Here is a 23,660-nt window from a genome sequence, read left to right on the forward strand (position 1 = left end):
CGTCCTAATAAGGTACAGATAACAATCAGTTTCTCATGCATAACACGTATCCTGCGTACGGTTTATCTACTCATTGCCTCTATCACGTACCACACAATTCTAATGTCTAGGTACTTTGTTAAGTTATATTATTTTACCCTAAAATAATATAACTATCTCACAAAATAAACAAGTATCCACACAAGTGTTCTAGTATAAAATATATATTCTAAATATATATTTAACCATTTTACTTATAACAATCAACCTCCGATACTTTGTATTTTTGTAACAAAACTCATGGCGAAGTTTATTTTGAGAGACAAAGTTAAAACGTATTTGTGAACACTTGTTTGGAGAATAATTTCTAAGTGTTCGAATTTTTAGAAAATTTCGCCCGAGTTTCCTTTGTTGTAGGATCGTTTTCAGACCCGAACGAGTCGGTCAGAAGAGTAATTCACCAATTCAAGAGGCGGAAACTAATGAATCAGTGTTATTTCAGCCGTATTCACTTTAAACTGTTGTATTATTGATAAAAATGCCTTTTACAATCACGACAACACTTCGGCAGCACTTCGTGGCAAACCAGAATACAATCAATACAGATTTCGATCCAAGTTACCTATTTATAGGCATCTTATTCCGCTTGAACATAACATGTTCAGTTCAAGCGGAATCACTACATAACCAATCAAGCGAAATCAGCCTTTAACAAACTCGAGCGGAATCAGAATGATATGTGGTTTCACTTGAAATGACAAGATGTCATTTCAAGCGGAATCACTCCTAAAACTCATTTTCTTGGATTCCGAGCCTAAACTAGCTATTTCTATACAAGACTCGATACAAGACGAAGTCGACAGACGAATGCACCAACAAACTCCCCCTCGGATGTTGACGGAGTCTTCAGTGTCGAGTCTTCGGTTGTCAAACCTTCAGTCTTTTCAGTCTTCGTGCTTCTCTCTGAAGTATTCTCCATTGTAAACATCCTTACTCAATCTCTATCACCACCAAACTTCTCTCCCTCGAATGTTGAATTGTTAAACTTCATTATCATCAGCAATCTTAGAATCAGAAGTTGTCACTTTGTCCTTCAGACTCCCCCTCTCAAAGTACTGGAATCGTAGTCTGGAAATCACAAGATTCAAGATCGTTGCCTAGATCTTATCCTGCACAAATCTCTACCCAACACATATATTTCTCAAAGATTAAATCTTTTTAAAATTTAGAAACCATTTGCAAGAAACATTCAATAATGATTTATCTTCTGAAAATCTCTTGGAAAATACAATCATTTTCGTCCATTCTTCATCCAAACCTGTTCATCAAGTTTAGCACTTGGAATTTTGAACGTCAGCTTTTCAATATCAGATGTCAAAAATCTTTTTTTGAATTTTTCAAAAGTTTATGCTAAAACACACTAAAATCTTTTTGGATTTTTGAATGAATATAAATGCAGGAAAGACACTATTTACAGACACTATTTTTGAGTGTTCGTGCAGGAGGATCATATCAGTTTTTGAGACAAATCACCAACACCGTTAAGCTTGATTTCATTTTAAGTTCTAAACAATTCACCTAGATTATCAGTATACTAATCCATTTAAATTTTCGCACAAATTTCAACTGTTCCGAGATACGAAATTAATGTCATAAAAACTTAAACTTATTCGCGTGTCCCACCTCTTGAATATACTCCCGTATCCATATCCCAATATTCAGTCTTACAGGTGAGTATACCACAGATGATATCTGTAAGGGATTAGATGCGAAACCGTGAGAGCTCAGGTCAGAACTTCCGTTCAGCAGAGGGATGACGGTTTGACTTTCGGTGTGTCCCCTTTAGAGGATCTTTTGTACAACAGCAATGATTATCAATTTTATTATTTCATCAATTTGCTGAGGGCGATGCTATGTTTCAAGCATTTGCATAAAGTATTAGTCGGGGACTAGGTCAGAACTTCCATTCAGCAGAAGTCCCGGAATAATACCCCAGATATCACTAAGTATAAAGACCTAGTATCTCAGGAAGAGGGACCTTTCAAACAAGATTTCTGGGGTTACCCATATATCCAAGAAATGTTCCCCACGAGATAAGCAAGTTTGAAATTTAGATTTATATCTCGTCACAATCTACTAAATGTGTAAAAACCTACTGGCACATCCACAGTGAGATTGTTTATCACATTTTTAACTTTCCATTTCTTTAGCATGTTGTGATAGTCCACTGATGTACTATCATTTCCTCTTTTATACGACAAAAACTCATTTTCATTTTATCATGTTTTTGGCTTTATCAATTTTTCTAATGTTTTTGGATTTTCTAAAATTTTTAAATTTTTACTCCCCCTAAAATTCAAACACATTTAAAGGAAATTTGAAAACAAACTGTACAAGAACATGACAACTGATATTGAATCGCCTCATATTCTCCATCCACTTGGCATAAACAATCAGAACTCCCCCTCACAACAAACTATTTTCCCATTATGATTTGAAAACACTTAAGTTTGTTTTAATCAAAATGGTTTTTCCAGAAAATAAGTTTTGTTTATCAACCACTTGTAGGTTTGGGGTCACTTCATCACTTTGTTTACCAAAACTTTTGAATAGATAGTTAAATCAAGTTCAACTTAATGACCTTGATTAACCACTTGTAAGATCAATTATCAAACACTTGTAATAATGCTTTTCAACCAATTACCATCTGTTGGTTGAATTTTGAAAGTGCCGATTCCTACTCCACACTTACCAACCTGGGAGTTCCGACAATTCACACTTCTCAATTTAAAATTTTAAGAAATATTTTCAAGAATGATGCCGATTCATGCTCCGCGATTACCAACTTGGGAGCTCCGGCAAGTCAGGTTTCTATTCAACGAAGAATATATCCACCCAAGCCTGACCAGCCTTGGGTGTAACTTGTCCATTCTCACTTGGGGTTCCATCTTTCCTTTTTGATTGATAAAACTCTTTTACCCCTTTAGCCTTCCCCTCAATCATTTTTCCAAAAATATTTTTCATTGCGGGGTTAAAGGCTTTTTCAACATCCAATTCTTTCTTTATAGAAAAGAATTGGTTTGAAATTTCAACTTTCCCAATTTTAGATTTCAATTTTTTAGCATTTAGTGGTGGAAAATTCACATCATCCACTAGCGGAACTTGCTTCTCTTCTTTGACAACAACATGCGACTCCTCTGATTTTATGGAATCAGATTCATCACCAGACCTTGCTTTTGATTGCTTAACAACCCAGATTTGATTGTTAAGTTTCTCCTTCTTTTTGAAAACATTTTTCGAACACTCACCAACTTCATAAATTGAATTTTCAAAAACTTTAAGTTTGTGTGTTGGTGGTTCGATTTTCTCAACAATTTTTCCTTTCAATTTCTCAGAAACTTCCTGTTTTGGTTTGAATGTTTTGGACAATTCCTAGCAACATGACCAGCAGTTTTGCACTGAAAACAGGTTCTCGTTTCTATCTTCTTTTGAGCAACACTCCTCTTTACTTCTTCTTGCTTCTTGGCAAGGAATTCTTGATTTGTCTGTTTCCTGAATACTTGCCCCTTTTCAGCTTCTGAAGATTTTCCTGAAACAAACATAGTTTTTGGTTTATAAACTTTTACATTTTTATGATTTTTCTGTTGATTAAATCCAAGACCTTTCTTTTTGCAATTACCATTATGGTTTGGTTTCTTTTGGAAACTATAACCACAATTGTAACCCATTTTCTTGTTAATTCTTTGTTGATCTCTTGAAGTGTATTGTTTAGGTTTTCCAGAAAGATTTAAATCTTTTATTTCAGAAATATTAATTTCTGTCATTTTGAATACCTTTTGAATCATTTCAATTTTAACACTCCTTATTGGAAAAATTTCATCAGAATATAATTTGTCAGAATCTTTCAAAGTATATGCTACTTTGACCGGTTCGTCATTCAAATTAGATTTTGATAGCAAAAATTCCTTATCATAAACCCGTTTATCCTTTTTGATTGTTGACTTTGACATATCAGACTCCGACTTTGACTCGGATTTGGACTCCAGTTTTGAATCCTCAATGTCATCTTTATCCAACACCTGATCGACCACACTTTTTATCAACTTTGACTCATGATCAGTGTCGGACGATATGAACGTGACATAAATATTTTCTAGCAAGTTATCCGACGGCCCAGACTCCCATTGTAAGTTAATTTCCTTTTTGACTCTTTTGGAATTTGGATTTCGAGGAGTATATCCATTTTCGACCGGGGGCGGACATCTATTGTAGACAACACTTGATTTCTTACCAGAAATTTCCACTTTATCATCTTCTTTTGTCTCGGACTTCTTTTCTTCTGATGTCTTTTCTTCATCAAACGTCTTCAATCTTTCCACAATCGGATAAATCCTATCAACAACAAAAGTAGAACATGAGTAACTTTTCAATAAATTGTTAACTTTTTCAGTTTCAATTCTTTGTGTTGCCAACTTCAATTCAAGCTCAGCACACTTCTCTGTGTAGTAGTCGACATTGTCAAGCTGTCTCATGTATGCTCCTTTGAGTGTATTCATTGCAACAGCTTGTTCACTGTTCGATTCGGTGTATTTGTTCATTTCTCTGTTCAATGTATCATATGATTCTTTCAACCTTTTAATGTTGTGTAGCAACTCATTGTTTTGTTTAATCAAAGAATCATAATTGATGCACTTCTCAGGAACTTTGACTGCTTCAGTATCAGCTTTGATCTCAAATTCTGGAACTTCTTTGACTATTCTCACTTGAATTACTTCTGCTCTTTTCTTCTTCTTTTTCTCAGCTTCTGCTTTCCTCCTTTCCTCTTCTTCTTCTTCTTCTTCTTCTTCAATTCTTCTCCATTTCTCCTCTTCTGCTTCCCTAATTTTCCTGTATTTTTCCGCACAATATACATCAGAAGCATTAGCAATAAACGCTTTAGCATTTAACATCTCTTTCTCCATAAATTCTTTGTCTGGGCAAAAATTGTCCCAACTGAAACCTTCTAGCAATTTTTCATCATCTTGATCTGCTAAACACACTTTACTGTCTATTGGAATGTATTTATCCCAGCTGAATCCGCCATCTTTACCCTGTTTAACCAAACTCACTCTCTTTGAATCTTCAATTTCTTTTCTGCCATGTGCAGTTTGAGCCTGTTGTTGTTGATATGGCTGTTGTGTAACTTGATGATAAATCTCCTTTTTGTAGTAGTCATTGTTTCCGACCGGATTTTGAGCTCCACTTGCTTCACGATTTGTACACTCTCTCTTGAAATGCCCCTTTTCCCTGCAACGAAAACAAGTAACTTTAGACTTATCAAAACCTAAAGTTGAAACATGTGCCTCGCGAAAATCATCTCTGCCTGTAATTTGTTTGAACTTTTCAGCTCGTCTCAACACACTAGCCATACACCATTTTATATCCATCAGTTCCATCTCCTCAGCATCAATTTGATCGTAATCCTCCTTCGTGAGCATTGGATTGCTGATCCTCCCTGCAACTAAACCTCCATAGGATTCAAGCACCGTCACCAACAAAGACATGTGACTTTTAGCAACTTCCTCAGTATAATTCTGATCATTTTCAAGCTTTAAAGCAATGTTGCATTGAAGAACTTTGCCACTCTTTGTTGTAGAGAACTGTGGATCATATGTTGGAAATGAAGAAAATCCTGTTGTGCTGCTTGATCCCTGAGATGAATTTTCTGAAGAACCTTTTGCATTAAAAGCAGTTTCAACCTTTGGAGAAAAATTTGTCTTCTCACTAACACCATTTTTGAAATATAAACCGATATCTTGTTCTCCATCATAGTTCTTCATCCTAGCATCTTTCTCTGCTCCATCTCTTGAGCTTCAAGATGTTTGATGAACTCACCTGATGTTAACTTTTTATATTCCTTTCTATTGTTTCTCAACATCATCAGATAAGTTCCCCAAATATCATGTGGTAATGCATCTGCTAGTTTTTCAATCATCTCATCTGTATCCTTTTTTATGCCTAATTTCGTCATATTTCTCACCAAGTTACAATATCTTTCCATGATCTGCTTGGTGTTTTCTGATTTTAAACCCCGAAATAAATCAAATTCTTTCTTCATAAGTGACATCTTGTTCTTGAGCATATCATCACTTCCCATAAATTTTGCTTCCAATTCATTCCAGATCGAATAAGCACTTCCATCATGTTGAAGCAAAATCAAGATGTCCTCCTTAATCGCTTGCTGTAACAGACTCACCATCAATTTCTCATCTCTATACTTCTTTTTCTCATCAGCACTCATTTCTCTGATTGGTGTTAACTGATTACCGTTCTTTGTTAACCTTTCATATGGTTTTTCAGTATGTTCCCAAGCATCCAAATGATAAGCTTCAACCCAGTTACCAAAATGTTCGGACCAACCGTTATAATCATCAATATCCAAAAGCTTAGGCGGTTTTTGTGATGTCCCTATTTCATTTTCAAGCAATGCACTTTGAGTAATGTTCATTGGACCAGCAAAGGCATTATAAAACTCATTCTCCATCGTTCAATTTTCAAAAATTCACAACTTTTCAAGTTTTAAGCGGAGTACCAAGAACACTTTCAAGCGAAACTATCTTTTGAAGCGGAATCAACAAAGTAAGTTCAAGCGGAATCAATCCTTTAAGTGAAGTCGGGTTGATTCAAGCGGAATCAAACACAATCTCAAGCGGAACCTTTTTTTCGAGTGGAATTAAACCAAACTTTCAAGCGGAATCCCGAAATCCAAGCGAAATTAGTGTATTCGAGCGAAATCACACCACCTTTTCAAGCGAAATAAGGATCAATTCCAAGCGAAATCACAATGACGTCATTATATCGAATCAAATTTCAAGCAGAATAGCAAAAATATTAAGTTTTAATTCGATTTTACTTTTGAAACTTTCAAGGATTTATCAAAACATGATTGCGCGTGTTATGAGAAAAATTGAGCCAATTTTACAGTGAAAAATTTTTAATTTTGAAGAAGAAGGTGTAGAAAAACAAAAAATACAGCCGAAATGGCAAGAATTCTTCCTCCTGAGCTCTGATACCACTTGTAGGATCGTTTTCAGTCCTGAACGAGTCGATCAGAAGAGTAATTCACCAATTCAAGAGGCGGAAACTAATGAATCAGTGTTATTTCAGCCGTATTCACTTTAAACTGTTGTATTATTGATAAAAATGCCTTTTACAATCACGATAACACTTCGGCAGCACTTCGTGGAAAACCGAAAGACAATCGATACTGATTTCGCTCCAAGTTACCTATTTATAGGCATCTTATTCCGCTTGAACATAACATGTTCAGTTCAAGCGGAATCACTACATAACCACTCAAGCGAAATCAGCCTTTAACACACTCGAGCGGAATCAGAATGATATGTGGTTTTGCTTGAAATGATAAGATGTCATTTCAAGCGGAATCACTCCTAAAACTCATTTTCTTGGATTCCGAGCCTAAACTAGCTATTTCTATACAAGACTCGATACAAGACGAAGTCGACAGACGGATGCACCAACATTTGTAAATGGAGGTGTCCATGCTAATAAGGATATCATTTTCTTTTCCAAACATTATTCAACAATCAATAATCATTCACTAAACAATATTACATTCACCAAGTGTAAAAACAATGCACTCTACGTAGTAACATGAACTTGAGTTTTCGTAAAAACGCGTAGTAACTTGGTAAGGTATTTAGTGGTCTTAGTTACCTCCTGAAGTGTATTTACTTTGGTGAAAATCTCTTTCTCGGGATTTCTAGATGTTTACAACTTGTAGGTACTTTTTACAAAAATATTTATTTACCACATCTTCTTGTTCCAAAAATATTTCTACACTTATTTTGTTACTAAAAATGGTGTCGGTTTACTAAAAATCATGATTTTTCAAGAATCACCTTTTCAAACTTGGTTCCTTTAGGAAAATCATTCACAAGTCTTGGATCTACAAGATTACTAGTTCACTTTGTTTGTTATTTTACAAGAAATCATTTTATGTTCAAGTTCATGTCTAAATGTGAAGGTGATCATTTTATGTAAACCCTTAATCACCTCCTAACTTGTTAACTCATGTTTTTAATCATAATTTAACAAGTTCCATGTGATGATCAACATCATATTTCTAGTAATCATTAAGCAAGCATCAACATATACCAAACAACATCATACTAGCAATATTTCATTATGTTTCATCTTTATGTAAAGCTTTATGTTCATGTTTCTTGTTTAAACCTTTTAGTGTTCTTGTGATATTCCTCATACTACATCTTTTAACTACTCAAAATAGAAGTGAACAAAGGTTAAACAAGGACTTACAACAAGCTCAAAGCTAGGGAAGAACTTCAAGAGAAAAGATGGTGAGAATGGATGATGAAAGCAGGAAAGAGAACTCCTTGGTGATCCACAAGCTTCAAGCTCCAAGGAATCACCTTCTAGCACTTGGATGAAGCTTAAAAATGGTGGTATGGTGGTGACAAGGTGGTGATGGTGGCGGTTAGAGAGGGAGCCGAAAGGAGAGGGAGGAGCTGAGGGAGTTGGGGTGATCTAGTGAAGTAAGGTGTGAGATATGATAAGATTTGGAATGATACTAAAATCTTAAGCTCCATACTTATAATCTTCTTTCAATATCTTGGCCATATTCTCAAGCAACATATCTAAATAAAATATGAAATCAAATCTTGTGGTGGGGTCCCCTACATGGGCCGTAAATCATCGGGGGTGGGGGGGGGTTAATTGTAAATTTGATGGTAAATATTTAGTTAGTATATATTCTAGTGGGTGTTATGGTGTACGGGGATCATAACTAGGCAAGAAATAATACAACAATGTTTCTTGCAAAGTTTTGGTGTCCCGGGTAATGTCCGGTTGTTCGGTTAGATAACGGTTCTTTAAAGTGCTAAGTTGTTCCGTATAGCGTCTTTTATGTAACTATTTGTAACAAAATTAATTCCCAATACTTAGGAAAACATTCAGGACCATTTAGTCAATTTACTGCACAAGACTAGTATGTTAACAAGCACATGTAAGTATGACACAGTAATCAGAAAGCAGTTAAGTGATTCAACACAGTCATCAAGCACATTAATTAACATTCATAATAAATCGTATGGATACGTGTAATTATGAGGGTTGCCACACACCTCTTGCGGATCGTAAGCTCTTGGCTTTGCGGTCCGTAACCGACCTTCATCTGAAATGCCCAGTTACCAGCCTTACGGACCGTAAGCCCTTGGCCTTGCGGTCCGTATCCGTTTTTTAATTAAAATCGCCCAGCTCCGCCATCTTACGGACCGTAAGGTAATTTGTTTGCGGTCCGTAAGCCTTCATCAGAAGACAAAATCTTTGTAAACTTTTAGGCTTGACCATGCATTCTTTTATAGCTCGAATCTTCAGTCATAATTAGAAGGAGGGGACCATAGAGACAGGCTTTGCATGTCCTTGCATGTGTTGCTAAGCACATGAGTTCTCTTGGACTTATATAAAAGACTTTAATTTGAGATTTTTGTCGTGAAATTTCATAGGATCCCTTTCTTTAAAAACTTTGAATTGTGCAATTTCAGGAATAACCAGATTTGAGTATATTTTAGATGTTTTTCAAAATGTAATAAGGTTTGGGATTTGTAAGTAGGTCGCTCAGAGGTGTTGGTTAACATGTCGACATTTTTAAATCCTACTATACATCTTTTAACATGTTCCGGGTGTATAACATGTTTGCTTTACATGACACGTGTCTTTATTTCATTGGGCATGATTTTACGAGGTGTTACATCCCCACCCCCTTAAAAGAAATCTCGACCTCGAGATTTACTGGAACAAATAAGGGTACTTTTCTTTCATTGTGGACTCTACTTCCCACGTATACCCGGGACCTCTGCGGGCATCCTTCTAGCAAGCAAGAGAACTCCTTGGTGCTCCACAAGCTTCAAGCTCCAAGGAATCACCTTCTAGCACTTGGATGAAGCTTAAAAATGGTGGTGTGGTGGTGATGGTGGTGGTTAGAGAGGGAGCCGAGAGGAGAAGGAGGAGCTGAGGGAGTTGGGGTGATCTAGTGAAGTAAGGTGTGAGATATGATAAGATTTGGAATGATACTAAAATCTCAAGCTCCATACTTATAATCTTCATACAATATCTTGGCCATATTCTCAAGCAACATATCTAAATAAAATATGAAATCAAATCTTTTGGTGGGGTCCCCTACATGGGCCGTAAATCATCAAAGGGGGGGGGGTGGGGTTAATTGTAAATTTGATGGTAAATAGTTAGTAATTCAATTTCAAGTATATGGTTACATATGTTAGTTAGTAGATATTCTAGTGGGTGTTATGGTGTACGGGGATCATAACTAGCCAAGAAATAATACAACAATGTTTCTGGCAAAGTTTTGGTGTCCCGGGTAATGTCCGGTTGTTCGGTTAGATACCGGTTCGTTAAAGTGCTAAGTTATTCCGTATAGTGTCTTTTATGTAACTATTTGTAACACAATTAATTCCCATCACTTAGGAAAACATTCAGGACCATTTAGTCAATTTACTGCACAAGACTAGTATGTTAGCAAGCACATGTAAGTATGACGCAGTAATCAGAAAGAAGTTAAGTAATTCAACACAGTCATTAAGCACTTTAATTAACATTAATAAATCGTATGGATACATGTAATTATGAGGGTTGTCACATTCTCCCCCGGTTAAGGGAATTTCGTCCCGAAATTTAGTACGTGGTTACTGAGGAAGCTAGTTAAGTTGCATGGTTTCCTGGTTTTCCTGGGGTGTCACATCATCCCCCCGTTGGTTTGGAATTTCGTCCCGAAATTCCGCAGTAGCTTCTGCCTCAGTAGTGGTTGCACTTTTCTTAAACAACTGGGATACTTGAGTTTCATTTGATCTTCTCGTTCCCAGGTATACTCTGGGCCACGACAGGAATCCCAATGAACTCGAACAAGAGGTATCCTGGTATGCTTGAGAACCTTAACCTCCTGATCAGTAATCTCTACTGGTTCCTCGACAAATCCCAGCTGGTCGTCGATAGTTAGCTCCTTTAAGGGAACTATGAGGGTCTCATCTGACAGACACTTTTTCAGATTTGACACGTGGAATACGTTGTGAACTCTGCTGAGTTCTTCAGGTACATCTTGTAAGCGACTTTGCCAATGTTCTCAATGATTTCGAATGGTCCGACATAACGCAGATTGAGTTTGCCTCGTTTGCCAAAATGAACTACACCCTTCCAAGGTGAGACTTTAAGTAGCACTCGATCCCCAACCTGGAACTCGAGTGGTTTCCTTCGCTTATCGGCATAGCTTTTCTGACGGTCACGAGCTATCGCCATTCGTTGTCGTATCTGAGCAATCCTCTCGGTTGTATCCACTACAAGTTCTAGGCCAGTGATTTGACTGTCGCCAACCTCTACCCAACAGAGAGGTGATCGACACTTCCGTCCGTACAATGCCTCGAATGGAGCGGCCTGGATACTGGTGTGGTAACTGTTGTTATATGAAAAATCCACTAACGGGAGGTGTTTTTCCTAGCCATTACCAAAATCGATTACACAAGCCCTAAGCATGTCTTCAAGGGTTAGGATGGTGCATTCAGATTGCCCATCCGTCTGTGAATGATATGCCGTGCTCATGTCTAATCGAGAACCAAAGGACTTATGCATAGCTTGCCACAATTCGGATGTAAAACGCGAATCACGGTCAGAAATGATGGAGGTTGGCACTCCGTGCCTTGATACTACTTCCTTTAGGTATACGTCTGCAACAGTAGAAAACTTATCTGTTTCCTTGATAGCCAGAAAATGTGCAGACTTGGTTAATCGATCCACTATCATCCAAATAGTGTCATTTATCAAAATAGTGTCATTTCCGCACTGGGATCTAGGCAGGCCAGTTACGAAATCCATGGAAATTTGCTCCCATTTCCATGTCGGGATCTCTGGTTGTCGGAGTAGGCCTGATGGTTTCTGATATTCAGTCTTGACTCTAGCACAAGTCAAGCATTTACTGACGTAGGTTGCTAAGTCGGCTTTCATACCAGGCCACCAGTATGTAGCCTTTAGGTCGTGGTACATATTATCCAAACCAGGATGTACTGAGTAACGAGACTTATGCGCTTCATCCATCACAAGTTCGCATAAGTTTCCGTAAAGTGGGACCCAGATGCGCCCTGTTACATAGTAGGCGTCGTCTTCCTTTTGTTCTTGCCGCTGTCTCGATCCTCGTAAGGACTCAGCCCTGATGTTCTCTGCTTTCAATGCTTCGACTTGAGCATTTCGTATCTGAGTAGGAAGACTAGATTGGATGGTAAGTTGTACGTGCAAAGTTGTAACACACGTACACGCTTTGGTATAGTATCCTTTCGACTGAGGGCGTCGGCCACAACATTGGCTTTGCCCGGATGATACTTGATCGCACATTCATAATCATTCAAGAGTTCAACTCATCGACGTTGTCGCATGTTTAATTCCTTTTGCTTGAAGATATGCTCGAGACTCCTGTGATCGGTGTAAATGGTGCACTTGGTACCGTACAGGTAATGTCTCCTAATCTTAAGTGCGAAAACAACTGCTCCCAATTCCAAGTTGTGCGTAGTGTAGTTCCTTTCGTGATCTTTAAGTTAGCGCGATGCGTAGGCAATGACCTTGTCACGTTGCATCAACACGCAACCAAGTCCTTGGATGGAAGCATCGCAGGAAACCTCAAAATCATCTGTGCCTTCAGGCAATGGGAGGATAGGCGCGCTACAAAGTCTATCTTCTAAGTGCTGAAATGCGGACTCCTGTGCATCACCCCAATGATAGGAGACACCCTTCTGAGTCAGTGAGGTGAGAGGTTGCGCAATCTTGGAGAAATCCTTGATGAACCTTCTGTAGTATCCTGCCAAACCCAAGAATTGGCGGATTTCTGTTGGTGTACGGTGTGTATGCCAGTTCTTGATCGAGTCAACCTTGGATGGATCAACATGAATCCCATCCTTGTTTACCACATGGCCTAGAAAGTGGACTTCACGAAGCCAGAAGTCACATTTCGAAAATTTGGCATACAACTGCTCAGTTTGAAGGAGTTCCAAGATAAGCCTCAGATGTTGCTCGTGTTCCTCCTGACTCTTAGAATAGATCAGGATGTCGTCGATGAATACAATGACAAACTTATACAGGTAAGGCTTGCACACTCTGTTCATGAGATCCATGAAGACTACAGGTGCATTCGTCAATCCAAAAGGCATAACCAGAAACTCGTAATGCCCATAACGAGTCCTGATTGCTGTTTTAGAGACATCCTCGTCTCGGACTCTCAGTTGATGGTAGCCCGATCTTAAGTCAATCTTAGAGTAGAAGCTCGACCCTTGCAGCTAGTCGAATAGGTCATCAATGCATGGGAGAGGATAGCGATTCTTCATGGTCACCTTGTTGAGTTCGCGGTAGTCAATACACATTCTAAAGGTACCGTCTTTCTTCTTCACGAAAAACACTGGAGCTCCCCAAGGCGAAGAGCTAGGATGTATGAAAACCTTTTCCAAGAGTTCTTGTAGTTGCATGGACAGTTCTTCAAGTTCTAATGGAGCTAGACGATAAGGTGCTTGAGCTATGGGCGGTGCTCCAGGAGCGAGCTCGATTTGAAATTCAACTTGACGATGAGGCAGAAGACCAGGTAATTCCTCAGGAAATACCTCAGGAAAGTCGCGAACAATAGGTATGTATTCTATCTTCCTTTCTTCCGAGGATGTATCAGAAACGAGGGCTAGAATAGTAGTGTGGCCCTTTCGCAACCACTTCTGGGCCTTAAGGAAAGAGATGATGCCCACAACAGCACCACTCTTGTCGCCACGAATTACGAGGGGTTCGTTACTAGAACGAGGGATGCGGACAATCCTCTCGTTGCAAAGAATTTCCGCTTGCTGATGAGATAACCAATCCATCCCAATAACAACGTCGAAACTACCTAGAACGATAGGAATAAGATCGATAGAGAAGGTCTGACCAGCTAGGATGAGGTTACAGCCCTTAACTATGTGTGTGGCTTCAAGACTTTTACCGTTTGCTAGTTCTACTGTGTGTTTGGTGTTCAGAGGTGCTGGAGTGCGCTTAAGCATTTGGCTAACTTTTAAGGACACATAACTAGTATCGGCACCCGAATCAAATAAAACAGTAACAAAGAAGTCGTCCAGAAGAAACTTACCCATCACAACGTTGGGATCGTTCCTTGCATCACCCTGACCAATCACGAAGGCACGATCTCGGGCGCCATTGCCATTATTGTTACCCCCGTTGTTCCCTCCATTGTTGTTCCCGTTTCCTTGGTTGTTGTTGTTCTGATTCTGGTTCAGCTAAGGACAATTCCTCTTAAAGTGGCCTTCAGCGCCACACTGAAAGCTTCCTTTATTGCCCTGCTGTTGCTGCTGCTGGTTCTGTGGAGCTTGTTGTTGCTGTTGACGATTCTGATTCGCAGGACGTGGGCTCCTGCAATCCTTGGCTTCATGACCCAGCTTGTTACATCTCAGACAGCGACCCTTGTGGCACTGCCCGCTATGATGCTTGTTGCACCGGTTGCACTTGGGGTGGTTCCCTCGGTATCCACCCTGTCCTTGACTACCAGAAGATTGCTGACCAGGACTCTGGTAGTCATCAGTCTTTGACTGAGACTGAACTGAAGTAGAACCCTTGCCCGAATTTCCATCCCACTTGCACTTGTTGTCACTGGGAGCATCAGTAGTATTAGTGCTAATACGCTTAGGCAGCTTGTTCTGCTCAACTGCCTGATCAGTGAGACGATGAGCCAACCGGATGTTTTGCTGAATGGTGCCAAGATTAGCTGAGGTCATGTGGCTTTGAATTTCTGGCACCAAACCCTTAAGGTACAGCTCGATACGCTTGATAGGAGGATCCACCATAGTAGGACACAAGATAGCTAATTCGTTCAATCTTTTTGTGTATGCCTCGATTTCAGACCCTGACATCTTCAAATTGAAAAACTCCACCTCTAGCTTGTGGATGTCGTCACGACTACAGTACTCTTCCTTGATCAGTTCCTTGAAGTCGTTCCATGGGGTGGCATTAGCAACCGCCAGCCCTAGCAGTTGTACCTGTGCTTTCCACCAGGTTAACGCAGCACCTTCGAGTGTTCCAGTAGCAAATTTCACCCTACGATCTTCAGGGCATTCACACATCTCAAAAACAGACTCAAGCTTCTCGAACAAGTGAAGAAGGCCTACAGCTCCTTTTGTGCCGCTGAAAGTACTAGGTCGGTAATCCATGAATGTTTTGAACGTGCATACAGGAGGTTGTGCAAGTTGACCTGTTGTGAGAGTAAGGAGGGGCAAAGTTTATCACAAGGGTTGGTCTATGAGAGTAGGATCAAAACATCCTAGGATAGGTCGAAATAGCAGGTTATACCTCCTGCTGGAGCTGCTGCGAGTGCCTCAGCAACTCGTTCATTGATCAAAGTCGTCAACTGGGCTTGCGTTAGGTTTATACGTGCTCCGCGTCCGTTCATGATCTTCACAACGAAGCAACGTAAGTGAGAAAAGTGTCGCGAAAGTGCGTAAGCGTGGGATGACAGAAGAGAGTAAGCACACAAAGTTCAAATAGCAGTTATCATGTTAACTTAATGCACAGCGTGAACTATCTAACCAACGATATAAACGTAAATCATACCACCTATTGTGTCGAGTCTTGCACGTGGAGCAAAGCGTCGTTGTGGATCGTTGAGCACTGTACAGGTGACAGTCTGGTTTTGTCAAAAAGATTTTCTCTTTTTAAAAACAAGTTCACTATAACCAATGGCTCTGATACCAATCTGTCACACCCCCAAAATCCACCATGCGGAGTATCACCGCTTGGAGGCATGACATGACCAGGATCAAGCCACCAATCATATTGAACAATGTATTTAAGATAGACAAAATCCAACCACACAATATAATTGGTGATCAAAAGCTAGTTAACCAAGTTCAAATTAAACAGCGGAAGCATAAGACGTGAAACCAAAACATAAGTTCAATAAGTTCATAAAGTTCAAATATTAAGCACGAGACATAACAGTCCATATCCCACAACGACCTCCTCCTCGAGCAAGCTCCATAAGCATCTAACGACCTGTAAGGCATGTAACAACGAGTCAACAACAAAGTTTAGTGAGTTCATGGTTGGTTGTTTAGTTTTAAGTTGTTGCTGAAAACATGGTTTGTCTTTTGCTGGCTTACTTGCCATGGGGGTTACCCCATAGTTGAATGTATGATTAACCAGTTCCTTCTTTATTACCCAAACCATATCCATAGTCAGTGGGGGCTTCCCCATGTGAACCACTAGACCGTTACCATATCGACTACTAACGAAAATAAGTTGTGCCCTACGTCAATGTCTATCATCATTGACAGTTTGCCATAGTCCATTAGTACACGCCAGTCCGACTGGCATGGTGTGAGGTTTGTTAAACCTAATAGCGCTATTAACTAATGACCCGCTCGCCATTGGCCTCGGCGATTAAGTCGATATAAAATGAGGGACTTCATGATAGAGCTTTGTCTAGTAAGTTTTAAGGTTGTTGTCCTACCCAAGGAGGACGAACGTACGTATTCTACCCAAGGAGTATATGTAGGATTTATATTGGCATCCTACCCATGGAGGATGGCGGTACATATCCTACCCAAGGAGGATTTGTAGGTTCCGTTTTAATTCTTTAACCCATTCCCAACCACCGGGAATCCCATGCCTTAGAAAGTGTGTGAACTCACCTTGGTTTGCTCGGTTAGATTAGTTACTCTAATAATCAGAAATCAAGCACGTCTTAATAAGGTACAGATAACAATCAATTTCTCATGCATAACACGTATCCTGCGTACGGTTTCTCTACGCATTGCTTCTATCACGTACCACACAATTCTAATGTCTAGGTACTTTGTTAAGTTATATTATTTTACCCTAAAATAATGACTAGTAAATTACGTTTTTGGCCCCTGTGGTTATATCACTTTTACTATATTAGCCCAAAATAAGAATTTTTAACATATGTGCCCTCATGGTCTCTATAACTAACTATTTTGACCCCTAAGTCTAACCAAACCCCAAACTCTAGTTAATTAATTCTCACATGACAGGCACATGATGTCTAAAATGGCAATTCCCCCCCCCCCTCGGTCATCTTCTCCAACAAAGTTATTCCGTATAGTGTCTTTTAAGTAACTATTTGTAACACAATTAATTCCCAACACTTATTTAGTAAATTTACTGCACAGACTAGTATGTTAACAAGCACATGTAAGTATGACGCAGTAATCAGAAAGCAGCTAAGTAATTCAACACAGTCATCAAGCACTTTAATTAACGTTAATAAATCGTACGGATACATGTAATTATGAGGGTTGTCACACACCTCTTGCGGACCGTAAGCTCTTGGCTTTGCGGTCCGTAACCGACCTTCATCTGAAATGCCCAGTTACCAGCCTTACGGACCGTAAGCCCTTGGCCTTGCAGTCTGTATCCGCTTTTTAATTAAAATCGCCCAGCTCCGCCATCTTACGGACCGTAAGGTAATTCCTTTGCGGTCCATAAGCCTTCATCAGAAGACAAAATCTTTGTAAACTTGTAGGCTTGACCATGCATTCTTTTATAGCTCGAATCTTCAGTCATAATTAGCAGGAGGGGACCATAGAGACAGGCTTTGCATGTCCTTGCATGTGTTGCTAAGCACATGAGTTCTCTTGGACTTATGTAAAAGACTTCAATTTGAGATTTTTGTCTTGAAATTTCATAGGATCCCTTTCTTTAAAAACTTTGAATTGTGCAATTTCAGGAATAACCGAATTTGAGTATATTTTAGATGTTTTTCAAACTGTAATAAGGTTTGGGATTTGTAAGTAGGTCGCTCAGAGGTGTTGATTAACATGTCGACATTTTTAAATCCTACCATACATCTTTTAACATGATCCGGGTTTATAACACATTTGCTTTACATGACACGTGTCTTTATTTCATTGGGTATGATTTTGTGAGATGTTACATTCTCACCCCCTTAAAAGAAATCTCGACCTCAAGATTTACTGGAACAAATGAGGGTACTTTTCTTTCATTGTGGACTCTACCTCCCATATATACTCGGGACCTATGCGGGCATCCCATTTTACCTTTACGATTGGTATCTGCTTCCTTCGAAGCTTCTTAACCTGTCGTTCCTCAATCGACAAAGGTTTTTCCACAAATTTCAAGCTCTCATCTATATGCACATCCGTATGTGGTATGACTAGTGATTCATCAGCTAGACATTTCATCAGATTGCAGATGTGAAATACAATGTGAATACCACTGAGCTTTTCAGGCAAGTTTAACTTATAAGCCACTGTTCCTACACATTCGATGATCTCGAATGGTCCTATATACCTTGGGATTAACTTACCTTTCTTACCGAATCGCATCACCCCTTCCAGGGTGATACTTTAAGCAGAACTTTATCACCAACCTCAAACTTTAGAGGTTTTCACCTTTTATCAGCATAGCTTTTCTGCCTATCCCTGGCAGCTTTCAGGCGGTCATGAATCTGGACGATCTTGTTCGTTGTTTCAAGGACTATATCAGGTCCTGATAACTGAGCTTCTCCTACTTCTGCCCAACAAATAGGCGTTCTGCATTTCCCACCATATAATGCCTCAAAAGGCGCAGCCTGAATGCTTGTATGGTAGCTATTGTTATAGGAGAACTCGTGTCACAACCCAAAATCCACATGCGGAGTACCATCCGCTTGAGGGCGTCACTGACCAGGATCCAGCCACCAATTATACTGAGCAATTTAAATAATAGCAAAAGTAGTATTCACCAACCACAGGGTTAGCGAATATCATAATCAAGTTCAAAAGTTTTAAGTTCAATAGTAACATAAGTAGCAGAAGCATAGACAAAACAGTTTAAAACAAAGTTCATAGTCTGAGTTTATTTAGAACCCAACACATAGGTTAGACGAACACTACACATCCTCAAGTAGCAAGCTCCTGAGTCACTGGGTACCTGCAAAGCATGCAGTAGGGTATCAACAAAAATGTTGGCGAGTTCACGAGTTGTCCAGTTTTTAATTACCAAAAACTTGTTTCACTAGTTAATTTATCCGTTTATACATGCCATGGGGAGCTACCCCATAAGTAAGCGACTAAACTGTTTTTCCAATGCCGAATACTTCATGTGACCGTACGTTTCCGTAAAGTGCCCCATTTGTCAATGTTCTATCATCATGCCAGAGTCTATTAGTTCACTCTCGATCCCATACACAGGCACGGTGTGAGGCTGGTAAGACCTAACTAGCGCTATCAACTAATAACCCGTTCGCCTGGCCCCGGCGACTAATCGGTATTAAGTAGTAGGGACTTGAGTGATAGAGTTTCATTTATTGTTGCCCGTTGCATTCCGTATAAACAGTAATTAACTAAGAGTCCCACACAAGGGGAGAAAAGTAAGTTTGTTCCCAGTAACAAGGGAAGAAAAGCAAGTTTGTATCCCTCACAAGGGGATAATGTTGTTTTTAGTTCTGTTTCCCAATCCACCGGGAATGCATGCTTTAAGTTGTGAACTCACCTTGGGTTGCACGGCAGATTAGCTTACTTGGTCAAGCTTGCTGGTCACCACGTCCTAACATGGTTACCAGTATAGGTCAGGTTTGGGGTACAAGTAATCACGTATATCCTACATGTATCTAACACATAGAATGCATGCAGTTATCTATTGAGTTATTGGGCCTGCTCTAATAATTACACGGTTAAACAGCAACAGTTAACACATAGTCCAGTTAAACACATAGTCCAAACATAACACATTGTGGCCCAATAACCAAGGGAGGCAGCCCAGTCGAGACAAGGTGGTCTCGACTCGAGAACGTGCGGTCTCGAGTCGCAACCATGAGATCTCGAGTAATGCCGGCATGAGTAACAACCTTGGGAGTCTCGAGCTTAGTCTTGAGTCGAGATCATGAACTCTCAAGTCGAGACCTTGCCGGTCTCGAGTCCTTGAAGTCTGTCTCGAGTTGTCACGTGTTGGTCTGGAGTCGCAACCGAAGGTCTCGACTCGCAACCACGATTGCGTGCACATGAAATCCTTCTAGAACCTGTCCAACTCGTACTATCCAATAGAATTGTGATTTCATGAAATTGTGTACTAACCAATAGGATTTCATAAACATGTTTACTTGTCTAACATTGATTCAGAACAGATCAAACATACAAATTTTCAAATGTTCATATCAACATTCAAACACATTCAACACATATCCATCATATGTTCATTCTACATAACCTTGCATTTTATGGACAAAATCATAACACCTAAAGTAGATATTAAAGCAATCTTGCAAAGCATTTATCAAAGAAATATTTCCCTACACTTTCTAGCATGAATCCATTGTTCAAAACACACTAGCTTATCCATATCATTTAGTATTTCAAATCATTCATTCGGTTTACAAGAAACACATTGTTCATCAATTTATCATTTAAACATTGATAACAAATCTATTATCTAATAACCAACAACTCGTTCAAACATCCAACTAACAAAACAGTTGCTATGCATTCATAAATCATCATTTTTAACCCAACAACTATAAAGCACTAACCGGATAGATGTTGAGGGTATAGAAGATTGATGAAAGAACTTCCAAGTGATGGTTACAAGCAATTCCGAGAATCCCTTGTGATAGCCGGTTTGATCCGAGAGGGAGGAGGAGGAGATGATTTTGTTGGGGTTTTAGGTTTTAGTAAGAGAAAGATGAGAGGAGAGGGAGAAGGAGAGTGTGTGAGAGTGAGGGTGAAATGGGGAAGAGTGCAAAGGAGAGTGTGTGTGGGCTTTGGGTTTTATACCCGTCTCGAGTGGGGTTCATCGGGTTTGTGGCCCAACCGGCCCAACCATTAACTGTTCACTCGAGACCGGGTGGTCTCGAGTCGGGTTTCGCAGTCTCGGCCCACTACATATATATATATATACTACATATACATACTTAGTACAAGGATCACATAGAACATCAAGATAACACGCAACTTTCATTTAATAACGTATATACACACAATGTTATTACAAGATATTTGCTCGGGAAAACCTAGAGTGTCACATTATCCCCAAGTTTTAAGAACTTTCGTCCCGAAAGTTAGGGCAGCCACTGACAAGCTAGTATAGGTAAGAACGTTTCAACGGGGTGTCACATCATTCCCCCGTTAGTTTGGAATTTCGTCCCGAAATTCGGTCATAGCTTCAGTGTTGGGGGTTTCGTTTGGGAACAACTGGGGATACTTGTGCTTCATCTGGTCTTCCCGCTCCCAGGTAAAGTCTGGGCCACGTCGTGAGTTCCAACGAACTCGCACGAAGGTATCTGGCTACGTTTGAGGATTTTGATCTCTCAATCCGTGATCTCAATCGATTCCTCAGTAAGGTGTAGCTGTTCGTCAATAGTGACTTCCTTGAAAGGAATTACGAGCGTTTCATCTGACAGACACTTCTTCAGATTAGATACGTGAAATACGTTGTGCACCGCACTCAATTCTTCAGGCAGATTCAATCTATAAGCCACCTTACCAATTTTCTCGGTAATTTTGAATGGTCCGACATATCGCGGATTAAGCTTGCCCCGTTTACCAAAACGAACCACACCCTTCCAGGGTGAGACTTTAAGTAGAACCTGGTCACCGACCTGGAATTCTAGTGGTTTCCTACGCTTACCAGCGTAACTTTTCTGACGGTCACGAGCTGCCGCCATGCGTTGTCTGATCTGGGAAATCTTATCCGTTGTGTCTACCACCAGTTCTGTGCCTGTGATCTAGCTGTCACCAACTTCCGCCCAGCAAAGAGGTGATCGGTATTTACGACCGTACAATGCCTCAAAAGGTGTTGCCTGAATGCTAGTGTGGTAGCTGTTATTATACGAGAATTCTACTAGCGGTAGGTGCTTCTCCCAATTCTTGCCAAAATCGATCACACATGCCCTAAGCATGTATTCTAGGGTTTGGATGGTGCGTTCAGACTGCCCATCCGTTTGTAGATGATAAGCGGTGCTCATGTCTAGACGTGAGCCAAAGGATCTGTGCATAGCTTGCCACAACTCAGAAGTAAAACGTGCGTCTCGGTCGGAAATAATGGAAGTTGGCACCCCGTGCTTGGACACTACTTCTTTAAATAAATGTCTGCCAAGGTAGAGAACTTGTCTGTTTCTTTAATAGCCAAAAAGTGTGCAGACTTGGTCAATCGGTCTATTATCACCCAAATAGTGTCATTCCCGCGTTGGGACCTAGGTAGGCCAGTGACGAAATCCATGGAAATTTGTTCCCATTTCCATTTCGGGATTTCTGGTTGTTGGAGTAGGCCTGCTGGTTTCTGATATTCTGTCTTGACTCTTGCGCAAGTCAAACATTTGCTGACATATGTTGCTATGTGGGCTTTCATTCCAGGCCACCAATAGGTAGTCCTTAAGTCGTGGTACATCTTATCTGAACCAGGATGTACTGAGTAGCAGGACTTATGGGCTTCGTCCATCACAAGTTCACGTAGGTCCCCATAGAGTGGAACCCAAATGTGCCCTGTCACGTAGTAAGTGCCATCTTCTTTCTGTTCTAATCGCTGCCTCGATCCTCGCAGGGACTCAGCCCTGATATTCCCCGGTTTCAATGCTTCAACCTGAGCATTTCGAATCTGATTAGGGAGGTTAGACTGGATAGTAAGTTGTAGCGCTCGCACGCGCTTAGGTGCAGTGTCCTTTCGGCTGAGGGCGTCTGCCACGACATTGGCCTTGCCCGGATGGTACTTGATGGCGCATTCGTAATCATTCAAGAGTTCGACCCATCGACGTTGTCGCATGTTTAACTCCTTTTGCTTGAAGATATGCTCGAGACTCCTGTGATCGGTGTAAATGGTGCACCGGGTACCGTACAGGTAATGTCTCCATATCTTAAGAGCAAAAACCACTGCTCCCAGTTCCAAGTCGTGCGTAGTGTAGTTCCTTTCGTGGGTTTTAAGTTGTCGAGAAGCGTAGGCAATCACTTTCTCGCGTTGCATTAATACGCATCCGAGTCCATGAATAGACGCATCGCAGTAAACCACAAAGTCGTTGGTACCTTCAGGTAACGAGAGAATAGGAGCACTACAGAGGTTATCCTTCAGCTTCTGAAAAGCCAATTCTTGAGTTTCATTCCACTTGTAAGCCATACCCTTCTGGGTGAGTGTCGTGAGAGGTTGAGCAATCTTCGAGAATCCCTCGATGAATCTGCGATAGTATCCTGCCAATCCCAAGAATTGACGAACTTCGGTCGGAGTCTTAGGTGTAGGCCAATTCTTTATAGAGTCGATCTTAGCTGGGTCGACGTGAATTCCGTCCTTATTGACCACGTGTCCAAGGAAATGGACTTCTCGAAGCCAGAAGTCACATTTCGAGAACTTGGCGTACAGTTGCTCATTGCGAAGGAGTTCGAGAATAAGACGCAAATGTTGTTCATGCTCCTCTTGACTTTTCGAGTAGATCAGGATGTCGTCGATAAACACAATCACGAATTTGTCGAGGTAAGGCTTTCACACTCGGTTCATGAGGTCCATGAATACCGCAGGCGCGTTGGTCATTCCAAAGGGCATGACAAGGAATTCGTAATGACCATAACGAGTTCTGAATGCAGTTTTAGAAATGTCTTTGTCACGGACTCTTAGCTGATGATAGCCTGATCGTAGGTCAA

At 40.3% G+C, this 23,660-nt stretch overlaps 1 protein-coding gene across 1 annotated transcript in view; it reads right to left on the reverse strand.

Moving 5' to 3' along the window:
* Positions 1 to 6,502, reverse strand: part of LOC110888905 (troponin T, skeletal muscle-like) — a 30,108-nt gene extending 23,606 nt beyond the window's left edge. Inside the window, exons 1-5 of the mRNA XM_022136402.1 lie at positions 6,286 to 6,502; positions 5,854 to 5,976; positions 4,453 to 4,951; positions 4,271 to 4,371; positions 3,446 to 3,568 (exon numbers count right to left, since the gene is read on the reverse strand). Coding sequence (XP_021992094.1) covers positions 3,446 to 3,568; positions 4,271 to 4,371; positions 4,453 to 4,951; positions 5,854 to 5,976; positions 6,286 to 6,502 — 1,063 coding nt within the window. The remainder of the gene's footprint in view (positions 1 to 3,445; positions 3,569 to 4,270; positions 4,372 to 4,452; positions 4,952 to 5,853; positions 5,977 to 6,285) is intronic.
* Positions 6,503 to 23,660: the final 17,158 nt, after the last annotated feature.

The sequence above is a fragment of the Helianthus annuus genome, chromosome 11, assembly GCF_002127325.2.
Source record: "Helianthus annuus cultivar XRQ/B chromosome 11, HanXRQr2.0-SUNRISE, whole genome shotgun sequence".
Lineage (NCBI taxonomy): Eukaryota > Viridiplantae > Streptophyta > Magnoliopsida > Asterales > Asteraceae > Helianthus > Helianthus annuus.